Source organism: Pan paniscus, chromosome 1 (genome assembly GCF_029289425.2).
Source record: "Pan paniscus chromosome 1, NHGRI_mPanPan1-v2.0_pri, whole genome shotgun sequence".
Taxonomy (NCBI): Eukaryota; Metazoa; Chordata; class Mammalia; order Primates; family Hominidae; genus Pan; species Pan paniscus.
In genome coordinates, this window is record NC_073249.2 from 44,830,099 (window position 1) to 44,853,171 (window position 23,073).

General features: G+C 41.5%; 1 protein-coding gene and 1 pseudogene across 11 annotated transcripts in view; one reads left to right on the forward strand and one right to left on the reverse strand.

The window, feature by feature from the left end:
- The window catches only part of MDM4 (MDM4 regulator of p53), a 44,211-nt gene that overhangs the window by 10,339 nt on the left and 10,799 nt on the right, over positions 1 to 23,073 (reverse strand). For 5 of the 11 annotated variants that reach the window (XM_034944668.3, XM_008976574.4, XM_063597675.1 and 2 more), the window contains 9 exons: positions 22,205 to 22,317; positions 21,369 to 21,443; positions 16,986 to 17,119; positions 15,558 to 15,613; positions 10,306 to 10,373; positions 9,494 to 9,593; positions 4,868 to 5,028; positions 3,128 to 3,277; positions 937 to 1,017 (listed from right to left, as the gene is read on the reverse strand). In XM_034944668.3, coding sequence (XP_034800559.1) covers positions 937 to 1,017; positions 3,128 to 3,277; positions 4,868 to 5,028; positions 9,494 to 9,593; positions 10,306 to 10,373; positions 15,558 to 15,613; positions 16,986 to 17,119; positions 21,369 to 21,443; positions 22,205 to 22,282 — 903 coding nt within the window. In that variant the 5' untranslated portion in view covers positions 22,283 to 22,317. Of the gene's footprint in view, positions 1 to 936; positions 1,018 to 3,127; positions 3,278 to 4,867; positions 5,029 to 9,493; positions 9,594 to 10,305; positions 10,374 to 15,557; positions 15,614 to 16,985; positions 17,120 to 21,368; positions 21,444 to 22,204; positions 22,318 to 23,073 lie in introns of those variants that run through there. The other 6 variants (XM_055109302.2, XM_008976575.4, XM_063597695.1 and 3 more) reach the window with 4 other exon arrangements.
- Positions 17,130 to 21,360, forward strand: LOC103786850 (peflin-like; annotated as a pseudogene).

A 23,073-nucleotide genomic window follows, 5' to 3' on the forward strand; every position in this document is an offset into this window, starting at 1 on the left:
GAGGCAGAAGTTGCAGTGAGTCGAGATTATGCCATTGCATTCCAACCTTGGCAACAAGAGTGAAACTCCATCTCAAAAAAACAGATGGAAACATTTATCTCTGTTATTTGTATTACGGTCAAGAACACTTACTGGACCAATATATTTTACTTTATTACTAAGCTACACACAGATCATTGGCAATGAACTACCATAATGCTCAACAGTGGTGTGGTGGGAATGGGGGAAGGATCAACACCAGAAACAACCTAAAAATGTTTCTCTTTCCAAGCAGCAAAATGTAAAATCCCCTTCTTATCCTTCCTCCACCAACCTTTTTCCCATAGTGTGTTACCTGCGGCAAGACTAAAAGAAACATGGGGAAATAGCAAGAAAAAAGCAAGGTATACATTTGGGTCTAGACTTGAGTTGTCAACTAGTGACAAATCCATCCCTATTAACCTAAGAGTGGAATATCAAGTCTTCTTTAATAGTCCTCCATTAATACTAATCTGTGTGGAAATTAAGCTGTTTTCCATTTGCTTCTTTTTAAGAAAACAATGACAATATTATTTTTATATTCAACAAATAATTTTAGATAGCCTATGGGTCTGTCTTTGGGATTGCAGAGAGGTGTTGAGTCAGGGAAAGAAGTGCAAGACTATTTTGAATAACTTTGTGTCTCCAAAGAGATTTGATGGCAGGGAGAAAGGCACACAGAGGCATTTATCTCATCCTTTTCAAGGTAGGGAGAGGATAAGATCAAATTATCCCCTTCCCTTCTTAAGTTCCAATAAAAATCTCTTAAAAAATGTAAAGAAACCAACATCACTTAGCAACTAGGCAAGGGAGACAGAAATGAGGGGTAAACAGCACTCTTCAACACAAATGAACTGCTGGGATTACATCATCTGAAGATGGGGCTGGTGCAAAATAGCTTTTGCTAAAGATTCATACCTCAGAGGTAACTTCTACATCGGTATCATCACTTAAGGACTTAGAGTCCTCCAGGTCATCATTTTTTCCCACTTCAATCACCTGTGAAGGCAAAAACATCTCATTAGTAATGTTTACTTGTTTTAGATGAGGCTAATTAACTAAAAGCAAAAAAGACAACTGCTTCAATTTAAAACTCACATTCTTCTCCCATCTCTAGCACTTAAGGAGACAGCTTAAATGCAAGACCAAACACATGATTCTGTACATCTAGTTGGCATTTCAGTAGTAGCACAAATGACAGAAAAGCACCCAGAAGAGTTACCAAATAAATTCTGCATTCAGAAGAGAGAAGATGCCCATATTTATGACTTTAAAGAAAATAGCTGGGCATGGTGGCTATTTTACAGCCAGGTGCCTATAATTTCAGCACTTTGGGAGGCCAAGGCAGGAGGATAGTTTGAGCCCAGGAGTTTGAAACTGGCCTAGGCAACAGAGCAAGACCCTGTCTCTGCAAAAAATAAAAAAAATTAGCCAGGTGTGGTGGTGCACGCCTGTAGTCCCAGTTACTTGGGGGCTGAGACAAGAGAATCGCTTGAGCCCAAGAGTTCCGGCTTGCAGTAAGCTATGATCTCACCACTGCACTCCAGCCTGGGTGACAGAATAAGAGCTTGTCTCTAAAACAATTTAAAAATAAATAAATAAATAAATAATTTCAGAGTAGAAAAGCTCCAAATTGTTAAACGTGAAATTTTTTATCTAAGCAGACAGGAAGAATGAAACAAAGTATCTTAAAAATTTACTTTTCACTTTCAAAAGTGAAACTAGTTATGTGATACTCTGGCTGTCCTATAAAAACATGCCCATAGAAACAGAAACAAACAAAAAAAGTCCATTTCAAAAGTAAGGAGTGTTCTAAATTTTAAAATTTAGAATTTAAAAATTTAAAGCCCTAGTTTTGTGGTCCAATAAAAAGAATAAAACCAATTATGAAACAATTATGAACCTCTGTACAGCAACCTTCTCACAAATGGCCAAGTATTTTAAGTCTCATCTCTCTCTATAGAAGTTTCCTAGGCCAGGTATGACTGCACATGCCTGTGACCCCAGCTACTTGGGAGGCTGAAGTGGAAGGACCACTTGAGCTAAGAAGTTTAAGACCAGGTTGGGCAAAACAGTGAGATCCCATCTCAAAAATAAATAAATAAAAGTTTCCAAATGTCACTTTTGTCTTAATTCAAGCCACCTGCATTCCTTCTAATGCTACCCATATAACTAGTCTAAGAGAACCCAGGTACCATTTGACTACAACGAATATACTAGGGTATCCTTCAGGAACTCAAAATTCTTATGAAAATCCCTTAAATAACTAAAAAGGATGACCCAATTTTTTCTTTGCTGTATTTATCCGATGGATGTTTACCAACACTCTTCTACATGCTGGCCACTGGATCTCCTCCCCAATTTCTTCTGAGTCTTGAGCAAGTTGCCTCTATGACTCTTCATCTGTACATGAGTACATACCATACGCATGAGTACTTCATGAGTACATACCATATGTATGTACTCAGAGTTCAATCTCCCCTCTTTTCTACTATTTTAACACTAAAATAGCTACAAAGAAATAATCTTATCTTTCCATTTAGGTATAACATGGTTATGGAAGCTATCAAGATTTCCAAGAAATAAGTTTTCTCCTACAGACTGCTATTCATTTAGAACAGGGGTGTCCAACCTTTTGGCTTCCCTGGGTCACACTGGAAGAATTGTCTTGGGCCACACATAAAATACACTAACACTAATGATAACTGATGAGCTAAAAGGAGAAAAAAAATCACAAGAAAACTCATAATGTTTTTAAAAAGTTTATGAATTTGTGTTGATTCAAAGTTGTTCTGGGCCGCATGTGGTCCACAGGCTGTGGGTTGGACAAGCTTGATTAGCACCTTACCTTGTTAGCAAAGGGAGACAAAAGGTAGCTTGTTGCTATAAGCAGGGGAAAAAAGAGTAGCTTACTGCTTTTGACTAAGTAGGGGCTTTTAAGGCAGCCCTGGTTAACATTACTTAATGTGAATCTTAAAATTGGATTGAAAAATTAATTAAAAAGGGGATTATGTGAGCAATCTGTTGTAAAAACAGATACAAAGAAATCTGAACAGATGATACTATGAGCATACAAACAGAATCAACATGGAATTTTTCCACAACATACCTTTTTGTCACTTACTTTCCCTACTTCTTCACTTGTTTGTTCAGTATCAGCAGCTTCAACTTTTATTCCAACACCTAACTGCTCTGATACTGACTCATTCAAAAACCACAAGTCATCTGTAGTATCTGAAACAATGGCAGTACCCACATCCTAACAGAAAAAAAACAAACATGAGTTTCTGTATTCAGAGGTTTATCAGAGATGTTGAAACAACACAAATGAACCCAAAACTCAATGTCGTCACACTACATCACCAAAGAACATCTTGCCTTTATTCAGTGGACATGTATTCATTCAACATATATCTACTTGACACCTACTGTGGATAAACTAATGGATGGATATAATGGAGTCAGGCATGGACTTTTCTCTTTTAACACTAAATCAGGTATAACACCTAAGAAACAGTACTGAAGAGTTTAAAAGGTAAGGACTTGTAGTTGCTCAAGTAAATAGAATCTATTCCCTAAATTCCCTTCTACAGGTGACACTCTAAGAAGCTAGAAAACATTCCATTAGTTCTGACATATTCTTTCCCTTAAAATGGTCAAGGATGCTTATTAAAGAAATATGAGAAATACTGATGGTCACCCAAACCTTTTGTCCTGACACTTTCTGAACTCCATATAGAATTAACCTTCTGCATTCATCTATGAATATTTCATGACATGCTTTTCTACAACATTCATGAGAGACAATTTATTATTTTGCACACTGTTAAATACTCATTCATTTATTAAACAAATACTCACTGAATACCTATTATGTGCCACATACTGTTCTAGGTACCAGGTAATGGAAAAAGTAGTGAATAATACAAAAGCCCTGGCCTTACATTTCAGTGGTAAACAGACAACACATATATTAAATATAGCAATATTTTTACAAAGTGAGAAGTACTATGGAGAATAAAATAGGATAAAAGAGAAGAGTGGCTAGAGAGGAGGCTATTTTAACTAGGGATGGGTTTTGCAGGGCCACCACCTATAACTACACAGCTCCAAAACAAAAAGCGAATGGATCCTACTGGAACTGTGTAACATAATAGCCTTTGCGGCCAGGGATGACCTCTTTGAAGAAATTACATTTGAGGTGAGTCCTAAATCATGAGAAGGCAAAGAAAGAATGTGGGGGAACAGTGTTCCAGAAAGAGTAAAGAACAAACTTAAGGTGCCTGAGGAAGGCAGCAATTTTGGGCTACAGTGTCAGAAAGGAGCCTAGTATATCCAAAATGCATATAGTGAACAAAGAAGAATGACAGGAAGTGAGGAAGGAGGGGGCTGAATCAGTTATTACTATAGTAAAACAGGTGCACGCCACCACGCCTGGCTAATTTTTAATTTTTTGTAAAAATGGCATCTATGTTGCCTAGGCTGGTCTCAAACTCCTGGGCTCAAGCAATCCTCCTGTCTCGGCCTCCCAGTGTTATAGGCTGAGACTCCCAGAGATTACAGGCATGAGCCACTATGCACAGCCAAAGGCTCCATTTTGAAATTGTTCAATGTCAAATCCTCTAAGTAGAGTTGTTAGTTAAATAGGCATCTGGAAACTGAAGTTGGGCATTTAGGGAAGAGGTAAGGACTAGAGATACAGATTTGGGTATCACATGCATACAGATGGTATTTAATGCCATAGGAGTAAATAAGAATTCTTAGAGAATATAATGTGTGGTCAAGAGTAACCAAGAATGTTACCCTTTCAAAAGAAAAAAAACCACTCCCCTTCAAATGTGAAATTTACCTGATTTGTCTGTAAATCAGTTGAGCCATTACTTCTAGGTGTATAGTTGCTTCTCAAGTTTCCTAAAAACCACCAAGGCAGGCCAGCTACATCCCACTCCTCAAATCCAAGGTCCAGCCTAGATGTTTCATCTTGGGCTAAATTTTCAATTAAGTCTTCATCTATAGAAGTCAAATGAAAAGAATGATAACTATGCACAATACGTAATAACCAAGACTATCCTTAGAATACTTAAAACTTCTTTATAAAATAGGTAAAAAGAAATTCCTGTTCTAAGAAAGAAAGAACCAGAAATCAAGTATCTGTCTTAGTGGCAGAGCTCAAATCTCCTCCCTTGTTTAGACTTCATTAGCAAGTAATGACACTACAAATAGATCATCGTTTATCAAGTTTAAACTCTAAAAGCATTGTCTTCTAAGAGAAGACAGGAAAAAAAAAAAAAAGACTCTAAAAGCATCTGAACAATGACCTTGTTCTAAAAGAATTTCTAAATGGGCATTTACTGGCATTTTAAACACTCCTACCATGTATAAACTATAGAATTACTTGCTCTAGTACATAGTGCCTGATAATAGTTTGATTAACAGCATTGCAAATGATGGTAACATAGTGGTCTAACCCTTAAGGTCAAAGCAAGGCAATACAAACCATAATAGGTGATCACAAGGTTGTCCAGGCAATCTCACTGGTACCACATATTCTGGGTCATTTCTCAATAATTCGTATGTTTTAGTAGGTAACAACCACTATAAAACACTAAACTCCAGGTTGTCCAAACACATACATATGCCCTCGCTGGATCAATGGGCTCTTAGAGTTAAGTATCTAGACATACCACAAATACTAAGACCCCACATTATTTCAAGTAAAAGATCTCACATTGTACATCTGAATGACACTGAGGGCAGCTAATAACATAAGTCTGTTGTTATCACATGATACTCTTTTCTTTCCCATACTCCAGTCTTTTGTTGGGCTCTACTGCTCCTTTCTTACTTTCTCATTCTCTTCTACCTCCTCCCAATACATTAGGCCTGCCCATAGCAACCATGGGCGTTAACGTGTGCTGAAGTACATGTGGTGAAAGAATTTCTGCAATACATGGGTCCTTGCCAGAACATAAGGTTACCCTATTTACTTATAAATTATGTCAATATTGCTGACTAAAAGGCTTATCTGTGGCCAGGGAAACTTCAATTATGTTTCCACTTATTCATTATTGAAACTATCAGAAGCCAAATTCTTGAAATGGTGCCATATTAAAGTTATTCTTCCCTACTCGAGCTCTACAACTTATGAAAGAAATGAAAATAGGTCATTCTTTCCACAAATAAAAATTCTGTCCCTTCTACCTATAGGTCTTCCTGAAAATACTATTATTTATTCCCAAATTTTCATCACAAACTACATATCCCCCCTTGAGTTGGCTATTCTTAAATACCTGCCCTTGCCAACTTTTTTTTGAGACAGGGCACCACTTTGTTGCCCAGGCTGGAGTGCAGTGACATGATATTGATTCACTGCAACCTCCGCTCACTGCAATCTCCACCTCTTGGGCTCAAGTGATCCTTCCATCTCAGCCTCCTGAGTAGCTGGGACCACTGATGCGCACCATCATGCCCAGCTAATTTTTCACTGGGCTGATTTTTTGTAGAGACGAGGTCTCGCTATGTTACCCAAGCTGGTCTCGAACTCTTGAGCTCAAGTAATCCCCCTGCCTCAGCCTCCCAAAGTGCTGGGATTACAGGCAAGAGCTACCACGCCCAGCCTTGATTTTCTAACAGTGCCCAGCCATGTTCTTATATATCTTAAAATTGCCTTTTGAGTACAAAATAAGCAGGGATTTGCATTAAGGAATAAAATTACACACTTAATATCATATAGACTGGAATAGTTACAAAGTAACTAGGTAGACCAAAATTCAGTTTATGCTCAAATGCAATGTAAAGAAAACAATCCAGCATGATAAACTTATTCAAATTTAAGCTTTTAAAATAACTTCAGCAGCCAAAGTTTCTCAGACATAACTAGAGGCTTAACCTGCCATTGGTCCACATGCCTAGACTAGAAGCCATCATGCCATAAAATGACTTTGGGGAATTTATGATTTTACACATCTTCGCCAACACAAAAACAGAAACAAAAAACTAATTTTAGAAAGTGTTTTTTTTGTTTGTTTTTTGAGACAAAGTCTTGCTCTTGTCCCCCAGGCTGGAGGGCAATGGCGCGATCTCGGCTCACTGCAACCTCTGCCTCCCGGGTTCAAGCAATTATCCTGCCTCAGCCTCCCGAGTAGCTGGGATTACAGGCGCCTGCCACCATGTCAGGCTAATTTTTGTATTTTTAATATAGACAGTGTTTCACCATGTTGGCCAGGCTGGTCTCGAACTCCTGACCTCAGGTGATCCGCCTGCCTCAGCCTCCCAAAGTGCTAGGATTACAAGCATGAGCCACCATGCCCAGCCTAGAAAGTGTTTTTTAAAGTAGAGTTTTGGGGAAAATATGGATGAAATCATTAGCCTGACCACAACATATCTAATGGAATGGCAAAGATCTGGTGACTACCACCCAAGGGCAAAAACAATTTTTCTGGATTTGGAATATTTGCATATACATAATGAGATATCCTGGGGATGGGACCCAAGTTTCCCTTTTGTTTTTTTTTTTTTGAGACAGAGTCTCGCTCTGTCGCCCAGGCTGGAGTGCAGTGGCGCGATCTCGGCTCACTGCTAGCTCCGCCTCCTGGGTTCACGCAATTCTCCTGCCTCAGCCTCCTGGGTAGCTGGGACTACGGGCGCCCACCACCACACCCGGCTAATTTTTTGTATTTTTTTTAAGTAGAGACGGGGTTTCACCGTGTTGGCCAGGATGGTCTCAATCTCCTGACCTCGTGATCCGCCCGCCTCAGCCTCTCAAAGTGCTGGGATTACAGGCGTGAGCCACCGCGCCTGGCCAATGGGACCCAAGTTTTCATGTACACCTTGTACACACAGCCTGAAGACAGTTTTTTATAATATTTTAAATAATTCCGTGCATGAAACTAAGTTTTCACTGCAACCTGTCATATGAAGTCAGGTGTTAAATTTTCTACTTGTGGTGTCATGTGAAAAAGTTTTCAGAGGCTGGGTGTGGTGGCTCATGCCTATAATCCCAGCACTTTGGGAGGCCAAGGCGGGTGGATCACGAGGTCATGACATCAACCCATCCTGGTCAACATGGTAAAACCCCGTCTCTACTAAGAATACAAAAATTGGCTGGGCGTAGTGGTGCACGCCTGTAATCCCAGCTACTTAGGAGGCTGAGGCAGGAGAATCGCTTGAACACGGGAGGCGGAGGTTGCAGTGAGCTGAGACTGTGCCACTGCACTCCAGCCTGGTGACAGAGCAAGACCCTGTCTCAAAAAGAAAAAAAAAAAAAAACAAACAAGTTTTCAGATTTTGGATGCTCAACTTATTCTAAGATCCTTTGAAGGGTCTTGCACCATCCTAGTACTCATGAGTTGCTAAAAGAGCATTACCATCTTTCAAATTGAGAATGCTCAACATTTCAAATTTAGAGTGCTCAACTTATACCTCTTATATCTCATTCTTGGCTTTGTGATTAAGTATATTATGTCATCTTTGCAAACTTCAAAATGTGTAAAAATTGGGCCAGGTGCAGTGGCTCACGCCTGTAATCCCAGCACTTTAGGAGGCTGAGGCGGGTAGACCATTTGAGGCCAGGAGTTCGAGACCAGCCTGGCCAACATGGCAAAACCCCAAAATTAGCCAGGCGTAGTGGCATGCACCTGTAATCCCAGCACTTTGGGAGGCCAAGGCAGGCAGATCACCTGAGGTCGGGAGTTGGAGACCAGCCTGACCAACGTGGGGAAACCCCATCTCTACTAAAAATACAAAATTAGCCGGGCGTGGTGGCACACGCCTGTAATCCCAGCTACTCCAGAGGCTAAGGCAGGAGAATGGCTTGAACCTGGGAGGCGGAGGCTGCAGTGAGCTGAGATCACGCCATTGCACTCAGCCCAGGTAACAAGAATGAGACTCCGTCTCAAAAAAAAAAAAAAAAAGGCCAGGCGTGGTGGCACACACCTGTAATCTCAGCTACTCAGGAGGCTGAGGCACAAGAATCACTTGAACCAAGGAGGTGGAGGTCGCAGTGAGCTGAGATCGCACCGCTGCACTCCAACCTGGGTGACCCAGGGAGACTCTGACTCAAAAAAAAAAAAAAAAAAGTATGAAAATTGGCCTTTGCCTCAAGTAGATAAATCAAAATAAAAATTCTAACCAAATCATATACATACAAGAATACTAAGATTGAAAAGTCTAAGGCAGCTGAATTCATGTATGTAGAAAATTCACCTGGTGGCAAATCAATAAATGTGTAGCTATTTTCTAGTAGCATGCTAGCTCATGGAAGGGTCTTGCACCATCCTAGTACTCACGGGTTGCTAAAATAGCACTACCTCTTCAAAGCTAACAATGGTAGTAACTAGGTTGATAAAAAGGTTTTCAGAAAAGGATGAGAAATTGTGACATATCCCTCTCCTACTTCACATATGGAGAGATTAAAAATAAAAAGGTTGGAAGAGGAAAAGAACAAAAGTCTATATAGCCTTAATCCAAAACATACCTTCTCTAGAATGTAGGCATTTATGCTCTGAGGTAGGCAGTGTGGGGATATTGTCTTCTGTAGTTCTTTTTCTGGAAGTGGAACTTTCCTCTGCACTTTGCTGAAAGAAGGGAAAGGTGTCCATCAGTGCAGTAGAAATAACTGAGACCAGGGGATGTAGCAGTTCCATTCTGGCTCACCAGTTAGTGTGCAACACAATGGGTTACACACAAGAAAGAGAACTCAAGTTCACAACAGTCATCAAATAAAGGCAACACCTCTCCTCAACCCACTGTGAGCAAAGCTAGAAGAATCCCAAACCTGGGGGGAAAAAAAAACCTCTGCACAAAGGCCAAAATCTACTGTTAAAAACAGGCTATCTGTATAAACCCTCCAGTCTACTACAAAACTAGGCATAATTCAGAAAACATATGAAACCCTCACCACGTACCAAGATGACTATAAAGTTTCCCCAGGTTTGGGGAAGCTTTAGGAAATGGCCTGACATGAACTTAACTGCAACACGCCTATTAAAATCTAATAAAGCAATATCCTCAAACACACACACACAGGTACACACAAACCCAAAGAAAAATGCAACTGGAAGAACTGAAGATCAGAAGTGCTACATCCCAAAGAAAGATTCAGAGACTGGAACTCTGTTATGGGCAGAACAGAGAAGGTTCACTCTGTCCCTGGTCTGTGAACTCCCAAGAACCTTTCTTATTAAATTCTTACCACATTCAGGGAAAGGTCTTGGGAGTCCAAGATCCATAGGTACAGAGAAGGGGCCACTCTGTACAACAAAAGAAGTCACCGTGTGGTGATTTTACCTTCAGTTGGTCTTGACTTGGAATATCCATACTGTGATCCTGTGCGAGAGCGAGAGTCTGAGCAGCATCTGGATAGCAAGTAAAACAAAAGGAAAACCTTCCCTGGTAATAACCATTCTTTCCACACAAAAAGGACCTCAGCAAACAACCCGGGAGCCAGGTTTAGTCCCTAGAAATGTACTTCTCCATGTTGGCTGGACAAAGCTCTCATTTGCAAGGGAAAAATCAAAATTGATAAAAATGACAAAGACCAAGACAGGCCATATCCAAAATATATTACCAAAATATAATCGGGAAAAAAAACAGTGAAAAATAGCTAAAAATGTTCTTCCATATCAAGCTTTTAAATTTTTATACGAAAACTGGTTCCAAGCAGGACATAATGGAGTCTATTTTTGTCATCTCTTCCTATATATTACCAAATTCGCCTAACTCACAAACAATAGGAAAAGAGTGTGTGGCTTTTTACATTTAATTTCGACTTCCAAGTGTTAAGTCATACAGGGTTATGGGATCTTAAAATCTGGATTTTTCCCCGTTTGCTTCATAAAACAATAGCATCTTCATCTAAAGCGACATTCTAAGTGTCAAGGATAATTTTATGGTTTAAATTCCCATCACCATCACCTGTATATAAATTAATTTTTTTCATTGTCTTATTTTTCCCAGTTACTATAAACATTTCCTAAGAAGCAGCAGCAAATAAAGTTTTTCTCAAGGCCAATAAAAAGAACCAAGGAAAACAACCCAGTACAGAGAAATTCGTAGATATTACATTAATCTAAAAGAGAAATGCATTCCAAGGACTTACAAAGAAATTTTTCAAGTAGAACAAAAGACAAAAACTTGGCTACACGAAAAGATCAAGCTGCAAACAATTTAATAATCTGGACTATTCATTATTTGAGGCTATGTAAATGAGATACACCCAAAATAAGTCTACTGTGGGTCAGGTTCACCAACCACTACCAGGTTCAGAGATAAAATATGGAAAATATCATCACCATCTGATAAAGGCTGCTAGAGGAAGGATACAGATCCTACAACTGATCTGTCAATGCGGTTCTATTGAAAAAAGCAAACATTTTCAAAATTCTAATTATAAAAAACATTATTTCCAGAAACATTTTTGTGGACAGAGACAACAAAAAGTTTGAGAGACAGCATTTTCTGACCACAGTGGTCTTCAAAGCGAAGTTGGACTAACATATAATGCAGATGGAGCAATTTTTTTGTTTGTTTGTTTGAGACGGAGTCTTGCTCTGTCACCCTGGCTGGAGAGCAGTGGCGCAATCTCGGCTCACTAAAACCTCCACCTCCCTGGGCTCAAGTGATTCTCCTGCCTCAGCCTCCCAAGTAGCTAGGATTATAGGCGCGCGCCTGACTAATTTTTGTATTTTTAGTAGAGACAGGGTTTTATCATCTCGGCCAGGCTGGTCTCAAACTCCTGACTTTGTGATCCACCCGCCTCAGCCTCCCAAAGTGCTGGGATTACAGGCATGAGCCACCGCGCAGGCCAGGAGCAATTCTTTAATAAAGCAATCCTATTACTGTCATTTATATTTCTAAAGCCTTACTACCTTACTTAGGTTAAAACAGTTACAAGCAAAAATAAATTATCTGGTGAAACCACAATGTAAAAAAGAAGTTTTAAAATTGGCCGGGTGTGGTGGCTCACGCCTGTAATCCCAGAACTTTGGGAGGTCGAGGTGTGTGGATCACTTGAGTCCAGGAGTTTGAGACCAGCCTGGGCAACCCACCAGCCTGGTGAAACCTCATCTCTACTAAAATCACAAAAATTAGCCCGGCTTGGTGGTGCGCACCTGTAATCCCAGCTACTCGGGAGGCTGAGGCAGGAGATCACCTGAACCCAGGAGGCAGAGGTTGCAGTGAGCCGAGATCGCACCACTGCACTCCAGCCTAGTCGACAAAGCGAGACTCAGTCTCAAAAATTAATAAACACACACAAAGTTAGTCATATTTATTTCATTTGTATACATGGGAAAATTTGGAGAGATAATTTAGAAAGAACTACCATTTTAGGCTGGGCGCGGTGGCTCACGCCTGTAATCCCAGTACTTTAGGAGGCCAAGGCGGGCGGATCACGAGGTCAGGAGATCGAGACCATCCTGGCTAACACGGTGAAACCCCGTCTCTACTAAAAATATAAAAAATTAGCCAGGCATGATGGCGGGCGCCTGTAGTCCCAGCTATTCAGGAGGCTGAGGCAGGAGAACTGCGTGAACCCGGGAGGTGGAGGCTGCAGTGAGCCAAAATCATGCCACTGCACTCCAGCCTAGGCGACAGAGCGAGACTCCGTCTCAAAAAAAAAAAAAGAACTACCATTTTAAACAATGGCATCTTCTTGATCAAAATGAAAAGTTTAACCCATTTGCAAAGGTATAAAATTATATGAAAAGCACTTCTCTCATTTGTCCTTTCAAATAAAACACAAGCAACCCAAATCACAAAAATCAACAGAGATGGCCATCCACAAGCACCAATGCAATTGCAAGTCAGAACAGATAACCAATCAGAATTACTTGGGGCAATTTTCTGGTTTTGATCATCATACTATTATTATGTAAGATGTTACCATTTGGGGACTCTGGATAAAGGGTATAGAGAAACTCTATGCAATACTTTTGCAACTTTATTAAGTCTGAAATTTTTTCAAAACGACAAGTTAAAAAATAAAAATGGGCCAGGCATGGTGGCTCACGCCTGTCATCCCAACACTTTGGGAGGCCGAAGAAGGGGGATTGCTTGAGTCCTGGAGTTCAAGACCAGCCTAAGCAACAAGCGGAAAACCTGTACCTACAAAAAAATATACAAAAAACTAGCCAGGTGTGGTGGCATACTCCTGTAGTCCCAGCTACTGAGGAGGCTGAGGTGGGAGGATTGCTTGCGCCACGGAGGCGGAGGTTGCAGTGAGCCGAGATCTTGCCACTGCACTCTAGCCTGAGCAACAGAGAGATCCTGTCTCAAACAAAACAAAACAAAACCAACAAAATATTCTTTATATGGCATGTTAAATTCTGCAGAGAAAGTACAAGAAAGAAAATGAGAGAAAAAAGGAGAATTATAGATATTCAGAAAACAGATCAATCCAAAAACAAATTTTACTGAAAAAGTAGATCAGCAATTATAAAATCCTCCATGTATCTCAAACCTTTAGTGACTATCGCAGGAAAGCCATGCTATTTTACAAGTGATTGAATTTCAATAAAGCTGCCATATCATTTGCAGGATCTTCACTCTCAAATTTGCAGCTATGTGAAGTGGGCATATGACTCAATGAGACTAACAGGCTTCAAAATTCAGTAAGTTCAAAATCATGTTTCGGTATGACAGCAATGTCTCTTTCTCTGCCTTTAAAGAATAAATCTTTATTAGGAATTGATTTAGGTCTGGGGGCGGTGGCTCATGCCTGTAATCCCAAGACCTCGGGAGGCCGAAGTGGAAGAATCACTTGAGGCCAGGAGTTCGAGACCAACCTGAGCAACATAGCAAGACCCCATTTCTACAAAAAAACAAAATTAGTCAGGTGCAGTGCAGTGCCGTGCACCTATAGTCCTAGCTATTTGGGAGGCTGAGACAGGAAGATGACTTAAGCCCAGGAGGTAAAGGCTGCAGTGAACTATGATTGCACCACTGCATTCCAGCCTGAGTGACAGAGCAAGACGCTCTACATTTAAAAAAGAAAAGAAAGAAAGAAAAAGATAAAAAGGAATGGATTCTTCTCAACCTACTTATTTCAGTAAACTATCAAAAGACAGTGCAAAAGACAGTTCAGTAAACTATCAAAAGACAGTGGCAGTGGCCAAGTGCAGTGGTTCACACGCATAATCCCAGGACTCTGGGAGGCCAAAGTGGGTGGACTACTTGAGTCCAGGAGCTCAAGATCAGCCTGAGCAACACAGCAAAACCCTGTCTCTACTAAAAATACAAAAAATTAGCCAGGCATGGTGGCATATGCCTATAATCCCAGCTACTCGGGAGGCTGAGGTGGGAGAATCACCTGAGCCCGAGAGGTCCAGGCTGCAGTGAGCTGAGATAGTGCCACTGCACTCCAGCCTGGGCAACCTGAGACCCTGTTTCAGAAGAAAAAAAGATGGTCAATCTAAAAAGATTACTAACTTGGGCTTTCTTCAAAGGGCAATGTTAATATGAAGCTCACAAAAGGGCTTTATGTAGTAGTGGAGAGGGAAAAAGTTTCATTATTTGGAAATGGCTATGTTCAGTCTGTCCAGTTTATTTACCTATCTCTTACAGACCACCATTTTGGAGACTCCAGACTCCAGTACAGCCAGTTTCCTATACATACCTAATAGTTAAACTCAAAGAGCAGTATTTAGAAGGTCTAGAATCAAGCAAAGGGTTAGACAAATTGGCATTCAGATAAGAGATGGCTAAAGCCATTAGGTAAAAGGTTCTTGAGTGACCTGTGTAACAGATGGATCAGACTGATACCACCTGAGCCCACAGATTGTTAACATGACTGACTAAAATAGAGACAGGCAGACCTTACATGACTCTGATGTGATTAAACAGAAGTACAAAGCACCACCTATAAAGCTTTCTTGGCAAAAAATTTAAACTTGAATTTATTCAAGCACTACCAGTTTACCAAAAATAGAGAGGGTAAAGAAACACATTAAACAAAATCACAAGGATACAACCTGCCAACTCTAGAGCGTGGGAAATTCTACAGAACAAATGACCCATTTCTTCAACAAGTAAATGACATGAAAACAAAAGGAAAGTTAAGTTTTATAGATTAAAGACACTTATGAGACATATCAACCAAAGGCAATGTGTGGACTTTGGATCTTAATTCAAGTAAGACAAAAATACAAGGTATTTTTGAGATAACTGGGGGAAATGATACATAAACTGGCTATGAAATAGGATTATGGAATTACATGTTAAATTTGTTATGTGTAATAATGATATTGAATGTTTGGAGAAAAAAGTCCTTATCTGCTAGAGATTTTTAAAAGTGTGTCTAGATGAAGCAATATGACAAAACGTTAACAGTACGTCTAGAAAGTGGAAATCCTTCTACTCTATGTTTGATTTTTCAGTAAAAAGTTAATAACATAACATTCTGTGTGACAGGTAGTATGTATTTCTCCCAGTCATGCCAAAGATAGCATTCCATTTCCACCTTCTTCTTCTTTGTTTTCCCATCATTTGCCCCCTTGAACTCAAAGCTGTGATACAGACTGAAGAAATATGATGTGACATACCTGTAGTAGCAGTGGCTAAAGTGACAAGATTCTTTCTTAGCATATCATAGAGAGGGCTGTTAAAGAGAGAAGATAAAAAATTAACAACCCCAAATGCCACTATGAAGATATCAGTGGTTTGCCGTTAAATATTAAATGTATTTCTGATGTTATCTCCCAAGTCTCTCTGTAAGGCATACAGAGGCAGAATCTTTTTCCCAGAACAGTTTTTAATTATTTAAATATTAAGATGTTAATGCCCAGGCCCCTGTGTTACTCTGCCCCCATTAAAAAACTGATTAATTTACATTTTATTTGATTAGCGAACAGTAATCCAAGTGGGGAAATCTCTTTTGGAAACTATTCCTCCCTTCCAGGACTGAAGTTTCACATTGTAATTGGAGAGTGGGGGTGGAGGAGAGTCTTTTTTTTTTTGGAGACGGAGTTTTGCTCTTATTGCCCAGGCTGGAGTGCCATGGCACAATCTCAGCTCACTGCAATCTCTGCCTCCCGGACTCAGGCAATTCTCCTGCCTCAGCCTCCCTACTAGCTAGGATTATAGGCGCCCGCCACCACGCCCAGCTAATTTTTTGTATTTTTAGTAGAGACGGCGTTTCACTTATGTTGGCCAGGCTGGTCTTGAACTCCTGACATCAGGTGATCCACCCACCTCAGCCTCCCAAAGTGCTGGAATTACAGGCTTGAGCCACCACACCCAGCTAAGGGAAGTCTTAGTGTAAGACAGAATGAGCTCAGAAGCAGCAGTCATCAAAGCTATAGAGAAAGAGAGCTTCTAAATTACTAATTAGCTTTTGACTATATAAGCTAATAACTTACACCCCATGCAGCTGGAGAAAAGTAACAGGTCAGGTTAGCCCTACTGTGATTCTTACCAGGCTCATCATCAACCTCTAACTGCCCAGCAATTCTACATTTCTCTCATCTGCTCACTCTTCCTCCCTCTCCAACAATTATTTCACAAAATTCTAACCTAGTCACATCAAGCTTCCTCCTACCCAGGCCTTTACACATGGTGTTCAATCAACCTCAAACTCTCTGATCGACTACTTAATTATCTATCTTTCAGCTTTTGGCTGAAATTTCACTTCCTCAAAAGAACATTTTCTTGACCTCTAACACTCTAAATCCCACCCACTCCCTGCTTCATGTATCTTTTCTGTAGCACTTACCATAGTGTAGGTTTACCATGAATTAGTGTGATTATTTGACTAAGATGGGCAAGAGCATCTACTGACTCACTACTCTGTATACTCCATAAAATCAGACTGTGTGTCGCTCACTACCATATTCTCAGTGCCTCATAGGCTACCTAACATATGTAGGCCCTTACATATTTGTTGAGTGAAGTAATAAATATTAATAACCCATAGAAATTAAGTGGCTAGGTATAAGCACCCAAAAAGATACGCAAGCCCTCACTGTTTTTACCTTGGGTCTTTCACGGAGAAGCTCTGACGTCCCAGTAGTTCTCCCAAAAGATCTCCACCACAATATACCATATGCTGCTCCTGCTGATCATAAAGTTGCTTCACCATTATGTACTGACCTAAATAGTGCATGACCTGTGTGGAATAAAATACCATGTTGTGATCTGTCCAGCTGCTACCAAAAACACAAATTCATTAGAGGAGGTAAGGTAAGTTAGTTTGCTAAAGAAAGAAATAACATATTTACAAGACTGTCAAAGTTTGTGTAAGGGGTCCTACAACAGGAAAGCCGCTCCCAACTACTAGGTCCATCTACTCATTGTCTTTCTGACAATTAACAGACAAAGACTTTTCAGCACAGAAATGAACTGATCTGACAATGAGAAAAAGCAGTGAATTTACCTAGTATCCTCTTAAAAATTTTCTCAGAAGTCCAAATAAAGAAGTCTATTCTATTACTAGAGTAATTTGCCTGGATTATAAAAATATTTTCCCAGTCCAGGGCACATAAACGACTTAAGGCTTTTGATATGTGTTCACATAATAATTCTTTTTGGCAAATGAAGTACAATGTTTAATAAGAGCCATCAGCATTGTAAGTGGACAAAACATAAAATCCAAGTGTTTATCAAATAAAAATTTAGTCGGCTGAAGTGGTTCACACCTGTAATCCCAGCACTTTGGGAGGCCAAGGCGGGCAAATTGCTTGAACCCAGGAGTTTGATACCAGCCTGGGCAACATGGCAAAACCTGTCTCTACGTAACATACAAAACTTAGCCAGGTGTGGTGAGGCACGCTTGTAGTCCCAGCTACTAGGAAGGCTGAGGCGGGAGGATCACTTGAACCTGGGAAGCGGAGGTTGCAGTGAGCTGAGATACCACCACTGCACTCCAGCATGGGTGACAGAGTAAGACCCTGGCTCTAAATAAATAAATAATAAAAATCAGGAAATTCCCTTTATGCAATAGATAGAGGCAAGGTTCATAACAGAAAGCTCATCGTGTAAACTCAGGCAAACTCTGCCATGCTAAATGAAGGAGATGGCATAATTCATCATAACCACTATAATGATATTAAAATCCAGACTTTACCCCTTGCCTGCGTGTGACATCAGAATTGCCACAGCCAGCTATCTGTATGGGCAGGGCTGCCCTGGAGATGTAGGGCAAGCGCCAGGAACCCCTCCAGGTAGCTACTACCTTGGACCCCCCCCAATAGTGGAGGGCAGTATGGCAGCGTGCTACCCCCTGGTGGCGGCTATGGGGGTCCTGCCCCTGTAGGGCCTTATGGACCACCAGCTGGTAGAGGGCCCTATGGACACCTCAATCCTGGGATGTTCCCCTCTGGAACTCCAGGAGGACCAAATGATGGTACAGCTCCAGGGGGCCCCTAGGGTCAGCCACCTCCAAATTCCTACGGTGCCCAGCAGCCCAGGCCTCATGGACAGGGTGGCTCCCCTCCCAATATGGATGAGGCCTACTCCTGGTTCCAGTCGGTGACTCTGATCACAGTGGCTTTATCTCCATGCAGGAGGTGAAGCAGGCTCTGGTCAACTGCAACTGGTCCTTGTTCAATGATAAGACCTGCCTCATGATGATAAACATGTTTGACAAGACCTAATCAGGCCACATCAATGTCTACGGCTTCTCAGCCCTGTGGAAATTCATCCAGCAGTGGAAGCAGCTCTTCCAGCAGTTATGACTGGGACAACTGAGGCTCCATTAGCTACACAGAGCTGCAGCAAGCTCTGTCCCAAAAGGGCTACAACCTGAGCCCCCAGTTCACCCAGCTACTGGTCTCCAGCTACTGCCCACGCTCTGTCAATCCTGCCAGACAGCTTGATTGCTTCATCCAGGTGTGCACCCAGCTGCAGATGCCGACAGAGGCCTTCCGGGAGAAGGACACAGCTGTACAAGGCAACATTCGGCTCAGCTTCAAGGACGTCGTCACCATGACAGCTCGGATGCTATGACCCAACCCATCTGTGGAGAGTGGAGTGCACCAGGGACCTTTCCTGGCTTCCTAGAGTGAGAGAAGTACGTGGACCTCTCTCTTCTTTTCCTGTCCCTCTAGAAGAACATTCTCCCTTGCTTGATGCAACACTGTTCCAAAAGAGGGTTGAGAGTCCTGCATCACAGCCACCAAATAGTGAGGACCAGGGCTGAGGCCACACAGGTAGGGGCCTGATGAAGGAGAGGATGAAAGCTGAATGTCCCGAAGGCCATGAGCAGTTGAGTGGCACAGCCTGACACCAGACGCAGGAGATTCTGGTCCTTGTAATGGAGTTAGTGTCCAGTCAGCTGAGCTCCACCCTGATGCCAGTGGTGAGTGCTCATTGGCCTGTTACCATTAGCACCTGTGTTCCCTCACCAGGCCATCCTGTCACATGAGCCCATTTTCTCCAAAGTGGAATCTGACCAAGCATGAGAGAGATTTGCCCCTGGGACCAGTGGCTTGGATTCCATCACACCCATAAATCCTTGGGTATTAACTTCTAGCTGCCTGGGGCTGGCCCTGCTCAGACAAATCTGCTCCCTGGGCATCTTTGGCCAGGCTACTGCCTCCGCAGCTGGGATCCCTCACTTGCCTGCCACGCTCTGCTCGGCTTCGATCTCCAGGGGACAGTGGTCACCTCTCCTTGCCAATACTTTTTTTAATTTGCATTTTTTTCATTTGGGGCCAAAAGTTCAGTGAAATTGTAAGCTTCAATAAAAGGATAAAACTAAAAAAAAAAAAAAAAAATTCCAGACTTTAATAAGTTTGGGGAAAAAAAGGTCTTACGTGTCAAATTTTATACTCCAAAACGATGTGCTTAATTTAAAATTGTAAAAGTAATATAGGTATTCTAAAAAATCAGAAATGCCTCCAGATTTGTCTCCTTGAGAAGTGTAATGGTTCTGGAGTGTGGCAGTGTTGATAGGTGTGAAGGTTTTAAGTTCAAAAAAAAAAAAAAAGCCTGATAATTTTGTTTCTTCTCTTTAGGAAGGGTTAGATATCCACCCCACCAAATGAAAGCAGTTCCCAACATTAACATTTTAATACTGAGTCTTTTCCACTTAAAGAATACAAATTGTTTTTTAAAAAACTTCAGAAGCTAAATAAGTTATTTAAATGCATAAGTGTTTAAAATAACTCACAGTGCTCAGAAGAATGTCTGATACTTTTTTTTTTTTTTTGAGATGGAGTTTTGCTCTTGTTGCCCAGGATGGAGTTCAATGGCGCAATCTTGGCTCACCGCAACCTCCGCCTCCCAGGTTCAAGAAATTCTCCTGCCTCAGCCTCCCAAGTAGCTGGGATTACAACCACGCCCAGCTAGTTTTGTATTTTTAGTAGAGATGGGGTTTCTCCATGTTGGTCAGGCTGGTCTCGAACTCCTGACCTCAGGTGATCTGCCCACCTCAGCCTCGCAAAGTGCTGGGATTACAGGCGTGAGCCACCATATCTGACACATTTATAATAAAAACTACTGCATTTAATTCCTGCCTCGAAATACAGCCTGTAAATCAGACAGTGTCTTTTTTTTCTGAGACAGGGTCTCTCATTCTATCAACCAAGCTGGAGTGCACCTCATTGCAACCTTCACCTTCTGGGTTCAAGCAATCCTCCCACCTCAGCCTCCCATGTAGCTGCTGGGACTAAACGAGCAGACCACCACGCCCGCCCAATTTTTGTATTTTTTTTTTTTTTTTTTAGAGACAGGGTTTCATCATGTTGCCCAGGCTGGTCTCAAAATCCTGGGTTCATGCAATCCATCCACCTCAGCCTCCCAAAATACTGGGATTGCAGGCGTGAGCTATGGTGCCAGGCCCAGTGTCTTTTTAATCTTTACTTGCTCTGCATTTTAACTCTACGATCAATGAATTCATGGTTCATCTTATGTTTATCTTATAACACACTTCAAAAGAAAGGAAATATGATGTTCAACCTAACAGTCTTTAAAACAGAGTAAAAGTTGCCCCTCTGATACCTCAGGAGTAGAACTTCCTTTCTTAGGCCTGATTTCAAAACTACATATTCACTGGCTTCTACTTCTCAACTGTTCTTAAAACTGAGAATTTGGCCGGGCGCGGTGGCTCATGCTTGTAATCCCAGCACTTTGGGAGGCCAAGGCGGATGGATCACGAGGTCAGGAGACCGAGACCATCCTGGCTAACACGGTGAAACCCCATCTCTACTAAAAATACAAAAAATTAGCCGGGCGTGGCGGCAGGCACCTGTAATCCCAGCTACTCGGGAGGCTGAGGCAGGAGAATGGCGTGAACCCAGGAGGCGGAGCTTGCAGTGATCTGAGATCGCACCACTGCACTCCAGCCTGGGCAAAAGAGGGAGACTCCATCTCAAAAAAAAAAAAAAAAAAAAAGAGAATTTTATTTGATGGCTTACCTCTTTAACAGTGAACATTTCACCTTGCGCACCTGCTGCATGCAAAATCTTCAAAAGTGGCAGTTTTGGTCGTACCTGATATAAACATAAAATAAATGTGCTATTTACATTTCAAGTAGGTTTCTGAAACTATGGAACAAGAGAGCCTCTTTAAACAGCTCCCCCCGCTTTTGTTTTTTGAGGCAAGGTCTTGCTCTGTCACCTTGGCTGGAGTGCAGTGGTGTGATCACAGGTCACTGCAGCCTCAACCTCCCAGACTCAACTGATCCTCCCACTTCAGCCTCCAGAGTAGCTGGGACTACAGGTGCACACCACCATATCCAGGTAATTTTTGTATTTTTTTGTAGAGAGGGGGTTTCACCATGTTTCCCTGGCTGTTCTCAAACCCCTGGGCTCAAGAGACCTGCCTACCTCCGCCTCCCAAAGTGCTGGGATTATAGGCATGACCCACCTCGTCCAGCACAACCCCCACCTCCCCTACTTTTTTTAAAAAAGAGACAAGGTCTCACTCTCTTGCCCAGCCTGGGGTGCACTGGTTGTGATCATAATTCACTGCAGCTTTGAACTCCTGGGCTCAAGGGATCATCCCGCCTCAGGCTCCCAAGTAGCTAGAACTAAAGGCACACCCCACTGCACCTAGCTAATTTTTTCTTTTAGAAATGTTTTGTAGAGATACAGGTCTCACTATGTTGCCAAGGCTGGTCTCAAACACCTGGCTTCAAGTAAGCTTCCTGCCTTGACTTCTCAAAGTGCTGGGATTACAGTCATGAGACAGCTAAACTTTTTAAAAATTAAAAAAAAAAAACAAAAAACTAGAAATACCCAAAATGATTTACCTGATTGATTTGTCCAGGAGAGATCCTGCAAGCACTGTCAGATGTTGAACACTGGGCAGAGGTGGAAAATGATGTCATTTTGGTAGTGAAGAAACTGCAGTCTGTTGGTAAAACTAAATAGAAAAAAAAATTTATAACATCTATTCTAATGCAGAAAATTCCCTATTTAGCATTCACACAAAGGCAACCAGCAGAAGTAAAAGACACATATGACACATATAATGGAGCACCGTACACAAATGCTGTATACCCTTGCTGAGGTTCTGCATATCTTCTGACTACTTTCTAGTTCTGATTTAATTAAGAGTAAGAATCGTCCAAGCTTCTCTCAGGTGAAGGCTGAAACAGAAACAGTTTCAGGCACGCTCCAACCTCCAACTGATGTTAATCAGTAAACCGTTTTAGCTGAAAGTCAAATCATTATCTCCCCAATGGTTATCAGGTGGAGCACTCTCTAGGTGCAAGACTGGGGATTTACCAAGGTAAGTCACAGGTTTTAAGATTCCAAAAGGACTTCTAGGAAAACCTCTACAACATGTTGGAACATGTCTTGACAAAGGACCACAGAAAACTAAGAGTCAACATTTTAAGTACCAGTTAAAACAGCTTGTAAATGTACCGACCCCAGAAAAAAACATAGCAATTACAAACCTACAAAACGGGTTAAACCGAGATGGACATATATCATCAAAGAAAAGATGTAGCATGAAGTGAAATACAGAGTAAAGTTCAATGAAAATCTTTCACCTACCTTTTATCCTTAAAAAAAAACAAAAGCTACAGAGAAGGAAGATAGATTATTTATTTATTTTGAGACACAGTCTCGCTGTCCCCCAGGCTGAAGCGCAATGGCACGATCTCGGCTCACT